The following is a 4,821-nucleotide window of genomic DNA, read 5'->3' as shown; positions in this document are numbered from 1 at the left end:
ACCAGATTATAAAATGCACAAGATTATAAAATGCACCAGATTATAAATGCACCAGATTATAAAATGCACCAGATTATAAAACACACCAGATTATAAAATGCACCATATTATAAAATGCACCAGATTATAAAATGCACAAGATTATAAGGCACATTCAGTGAAACAAGTTCATTTTGGCAGATTTTTGAGCGCCATGTACATAAAATCAGTTTGAGATCAGCACAGCCAGAATTAATACAAAGGTGCACCAGATTATAGGCTCTGTTGATTTTTGAGAAAATTAAAGGATTTTAAATTTGCCTTATAGTCTGAAAAATATGGTAAATGAATATTGAACAGCATAACTTTGAGTAAATAGAAAACTAACCCTGGACATAAAACTGTTTAACTCCGAGCATAGAAAAGTACTTTGAATAGAGAAAAACAACTCCAAGTTTAAAGTAGTATAATAAAAAGTACAAGTCAGGGAAGTATAACTACTGAAGAGTATAAGTGACTACAGAAAGATATAACTCTCAACATAGAACAGAATAATTCTGAGTATAGACATAACTGTAAGTAGACCTAAGCATTAAAGAGTATAACTCAGAGTTATACTCTGAGTATAACTCAGTATAACTCTGAGTATAACTCAGAGTATAACTCTGAGTGTACGTCAGAGGCAGCTTGAAGACGCAGTAGCTAAAATCTTGACAAGAAGCAGAAGTGCTCGGGTCAGGCGTGTTTGAAAATGTCTTTAGAAGGACGTGAACTTATTGTCGGTGGGTTTGACCTGGTGACTCCTCAGGTCCTCTGAGCTCTTCTCAGTAACTCATGAGGCTGCAGACCATCTGATGTTTCAAAACTCATCCTTTGACTTTTACTAAATTACTCAAATTTTAACAAGTCTGATGTTCACTTTATTGTATTTTAACTCTTAATCAAATCACAGTGAAATTATTAAACATGTCATTTATTACATTTTGATTTCATTTCATGTAAATAAGAACATTATATTAATAACTTTTATTTTGTTTTCACTTCCATTTCTTTCATTTTCATCCCTCCTTTTTCTTTAAAGTTCAGTTTTCGTGTTTTATGATTGAAATATGTTGCGTGTTTCAGTCGGTGCGTGTTGCGGGTCCATGTTCACTGCAGGAGAAGAAGAACGCTTCATTTTTCTGGTCCTGCTCCCACAAAGATCCAAATAATCCTGTTTTATATATTTAAAGAGTAACTTCACTGAACCAGATGACTCAAACCAAATGAACGTTTCAATGTTTTTATCTGCGTGTTGAAATTATTCCAGTAACAAAAACCTCATTTAAAAATTAAATTGAAATGAGCTTAACCTAAAGAGTGAAACAACTGAGATTAGTTTTATATGCTGAGATTATAGAAAAGAACCCCCCCCCCCCCTTTTTTTATTTATTTATTATTTCTTCACTCTATAAGAAAAATGCAGAATATGTGCTGGTCACTGAGCAGAACCTGTGGTTCTGTTGGGTTTTCCACCAGATCAGAGTCTGAAAATAATCCGAGTGAAAGTGCGTGGGTTAAACTGTGACTCAAACCAGCCGCTGACGCAACGAGGGATTTTACCCAAATCTGTTTTTCCAAAATCAACAAACACATAAACAAAATAAAATAAATAAACATCTAATGAAAGAGCTGGAGCCGGTTCTTCTGGTAATAAAGCAACCTTTTTTTTTTTGTCACTTTTTAATGAGTCTCAAACAACAAACAGCTCAACATATTTACAGATTGTTTTTAAACACGTGAGAAGTGAAGGAGTTACACGATGTACAAAAATAGATTTAACAGATTTACACGAGTCCTTGAAGTCCAGAACAACAAGGCACTGATACAAACATCACAACAAACGTCAGTGAAAAGCTTCTTTGATTATTGCGGTTATTTAGAATAATCCAAACCTCCAGATTAGATCAGATTATGGATAGTTAATTGGTCAGGAGGCAAAGTGCATTCAGGAGAGTTCTGGGCCGCTGCACTAAAGTCCCGGTCCGTCCCAGCCCGCGGTGTTCGGGCCACCCGAACCTAGGAGCAGATTCCGGCTCCGGGCCGCTCCAGCGCGGAGGAGCCGGAGGAGGAGGAGGAGGAGGAGGAGGAGGACACGGTGGAGGACTTCCGGTCCTTCTGTCTCAGGTGGATCTTAGTGTGCCGCTTCCGCTCGTCGCTGCGCGCGAACTTGCGGCCGCAGAAGTCGCAGGCGAACGGCTTCTCGCCCGTGTGCGTGCGGATGTGCGTGGTGAGGTGGTCGCTGCGGCTGAAGTTGCGCATGCAGATGCGGCACTGGAAGGGCTTGTGTCCCGTGTGGATCCGGATGTGCCGGGTCAGTTCGTCCGAGCGCGAGAACCTCCGGTCGCAGCCCTCCGCCGGGCACGGGTACGGCCGCTCGTGCACGGGCGTCTTGCTGGGACGGTTCGGGTACTTCCGCGGGCGCAGGATGGGCCGCAGAGGCAGGTTCTGCGGGCTGTAGGCTGACGGGAGCCTCGGCTGACCCGCATCCGGGCCGCCCCCCGGACCCCCCAGCGTAAAGTTCCTGATAGTGTTCAGTGGGGTCAGGGGTGGGGGCACCCGGAACGTGTCCAGCGGGCACGGGACGAACGGCTTCCGGTCTTGGATCGCCGCGGTGTGCATGTCCCGCTGGCAAGCGGGCGGGAAGAAGCCCGAGTAGTCGGGGATGATGGGGAAAAGCCCGGGGGGGTCTGAGCTGGGCTGCTTGGGGGAGGAGTAGGAGGGAGGCGGGTAGGAGGAGGTGGACAGGAACGCCGAGGGATCCTGGTACACCTCCCCGCAGCTGGAGGAGGAGTAGGGAGGCGGGGGGGAGTACAGGTGGTGGTGGTCCATGTCGGGCTGGCTCTGCGCCGCCATGGTGCAGCTCAGACCTCCACTGGAGAAGTGATGAGGAGACCCCGATGAAGCCGGGGAGGAGGAGGCTGAGGAGGAGGGAGGAGGAAGAGGAGGCGGCTGGGCCACGTTAAAGATGCCCGAGACGATGTTGATGACCCCCTCGGGGTTCCAGTTCCCGGGATACTGGGAGTCGATGGAGAACTTCCCCATGTAGGTGAAGGTCTGGTTCCGATGGGGGGCGGGCTGGGAGAAGCCGCTGGAGTAGGAGGAGAGGTCCACGCGCCTGTCTGCGCTCATGTCGGCTCCCATCAGGCCATCTGAGGAGAAACACAGCGGGGTCAACATCTGTGCAGGTGTTGTGTCCACATCTGTTCCCCTTCAAAAACATCCCGCAGCCAGGAGGTCAAAGCTGCTAGAACATTAAGAGAAGTGCAGGATGTGGTGGTCAACCATCCAGATGTTCCCCTGCTCAACATCACGTTTTGTTTTCCTTCACTTTGGAACAACAGAAGTTTGAGACGTAACCAACTCTGATACAACACGTGCTACTCAAACTATCATCCACCTTTAAATCTGGTTTTACATAATTTAATCCGGTTCATGCAACAGATTGTAAAGTAAATGGAAAGTCCTCTGACCTGCCGCCACGCTGTGCTCGTAATGCGCTCCCAGTTCGGCGCTGGGGAAGATGGTGACAGATGTTGGCAGGCTGGTCGCGATCTCGTCCATGGAGAAGACACCGTCCGCCGCGGGGTGCATGAACCCCCCCAGGCTCAGCGGCACTTTCTCCAGAGTTTTAGCCGTCATCATGCTCTCTCTCTCTCTCTCTTCTGTCTCCTCTGGGCGCGCGTGGAACCCGCTCAGGTTACCACTGCGTCATGTTGGTGCCTGTCACGCAGAGAAGATGCGCTCGTGTCATTCAAGTTGGGAGTATCAGGAGCCGGGGCCCCGCTGCCTCCGTGTTTATATGAGGAACTTTTGAATGCGCCGCGACGTCATGTGCAAGTGGGCGGGGCCAAGAGAAGCCAGACCAGGAGGAACGCCGACGATGCTGATTGGCTGAGCGGCTCCGTGACGTCGACGACAGGAGTCGTGAATGGAGAGCTTCACCACAGAGGGTGCAGCTGTCAATCACAGCTCCAGCCTCTGAGCAAAGGTTTGGGATGAAACTCATCCTTCACTTTCAGCTAACAGACTGAAAAGTCTGGGTTGAACACTGCACTATACAGTCAACTGTGTCTGTTAGTAAAATATCTCGTGAGCCACAAGACGTGTTTAATGACAGTCAGAAAGTAATGGCCTTATCCACAGCCGATTAAAGTTTGGAGTCTATTCGAACCAAGATGGCTGCCATAGCTAACTTATATCGAACAGTAAAAGGCCAGAACTAGCTGATTAAAAACATGTAGCTAAATCTGGATTAGATGAGACCTAACGTGACATCTGGGGACGTGTCGCATGAGATTGCACATCCATTTATTATTATTTATTAATTAGTTTTTTCAAAGTTTGTCCAAAATGTTTACAACTTCATCATTTCTTAAAAGATGACCCTTGTCTGAAAGTTTGGAGGCGGGCGATATGCATTCCTTCATGGAACATCAGACCTGTCACTTTTCTTCTGTTGTTGTTTTTTTAATCTCACAATCAGACGCGGTGAAACATGACAAGGACAGCCCGGGTTGCGCGTGCGAGCCAAAAATAGTCACATCCGGTAAACAGAGACACGCCTCTAGCTCCATATTTGGGTTGATTTCCGGAAACTGCTCATCGGAAAGTGACGAACGTCTCCGAGCGGAGAGGCAGTGAGAGGCGGAACCACAGTGAAATGAGACGGACAGAACTTGTTCCTCTGAGCTCGGAAACTTCTGTGAGCCTCATTTGACTGAGCTCGAGGAAACACCACGTTCAGTCCACTCACTTGTTAACTCGTTGGGATTTATTTATAGAGTTTAGGAAAAGGAAAGC

General features: G+C 47.2%; 1 protein-coding gene across 1 annotated transcript; it reads right to left on the bottom strand.

Annotated features, from left to right (window-relative positions):
* Nucleotides 1–1,893: 1,893 nt before the first annotated feature.
* egr2b (early growth response 2b) lies at nucleotides 1,894–3,663 on the bottom strand. The gene is made up of 2 exons (XM_037690705.1): nucleotides 3,492–3,663; nucleotides 1,894–3,170 (listed from the first exon to the last, which is right to left on the bottom strand). Exons 1-2 carry the CDS (start codon nucleotides 3,661–3,663, stop codon nucleotides 2,038–2,040), a joined length of 1,305 nt encoding a protein of 434 aa, XP_037546633.1. The 3' UTR covers nucleotides 1,894–2,037.
* Between the last annotated feature and the right edge of the window lie 1,158 nt (nucleotides 3,664–4,821).

This window comes from Nematolebias whitei, chromosome 17 (assembly GCF_014905685.2).
Source record: "Nematolebias whitei isolate Nwh7 chromosome 17, NemWhi1, whole genome shotgun sequence".
Taxonomy (NCBI): Eukaryota; Metazoa; Chordata; class Actinopteri; order Cyprinodontiformes; family Rivulidae; genus Nematolebias; species Nematolebias whitei.
The sequence above is the reverse complement of the archived record's forward strand: the minus strand, read 5'-3'. Positions and strand labels throughout refer to the sequence as shown.

Excerpts from the sequence above, each read along its gene's own strand:
- egr2b (XM_037690705.1), bottom strand. The coding sequence starts at position 3,663 with ATGATGACGGCTAAAACTCTGGAGAAAGTGCCGCTGAGCCTGGGGGGG. Across the intron at positions 3,171-3,491 it reads CGAGCACAGCGTGGCGGCAG|ATGGCCTGATGGGAGCCGAC; the intron begins GTCAGAGGACTT and ends GTTTCTCCTCAG.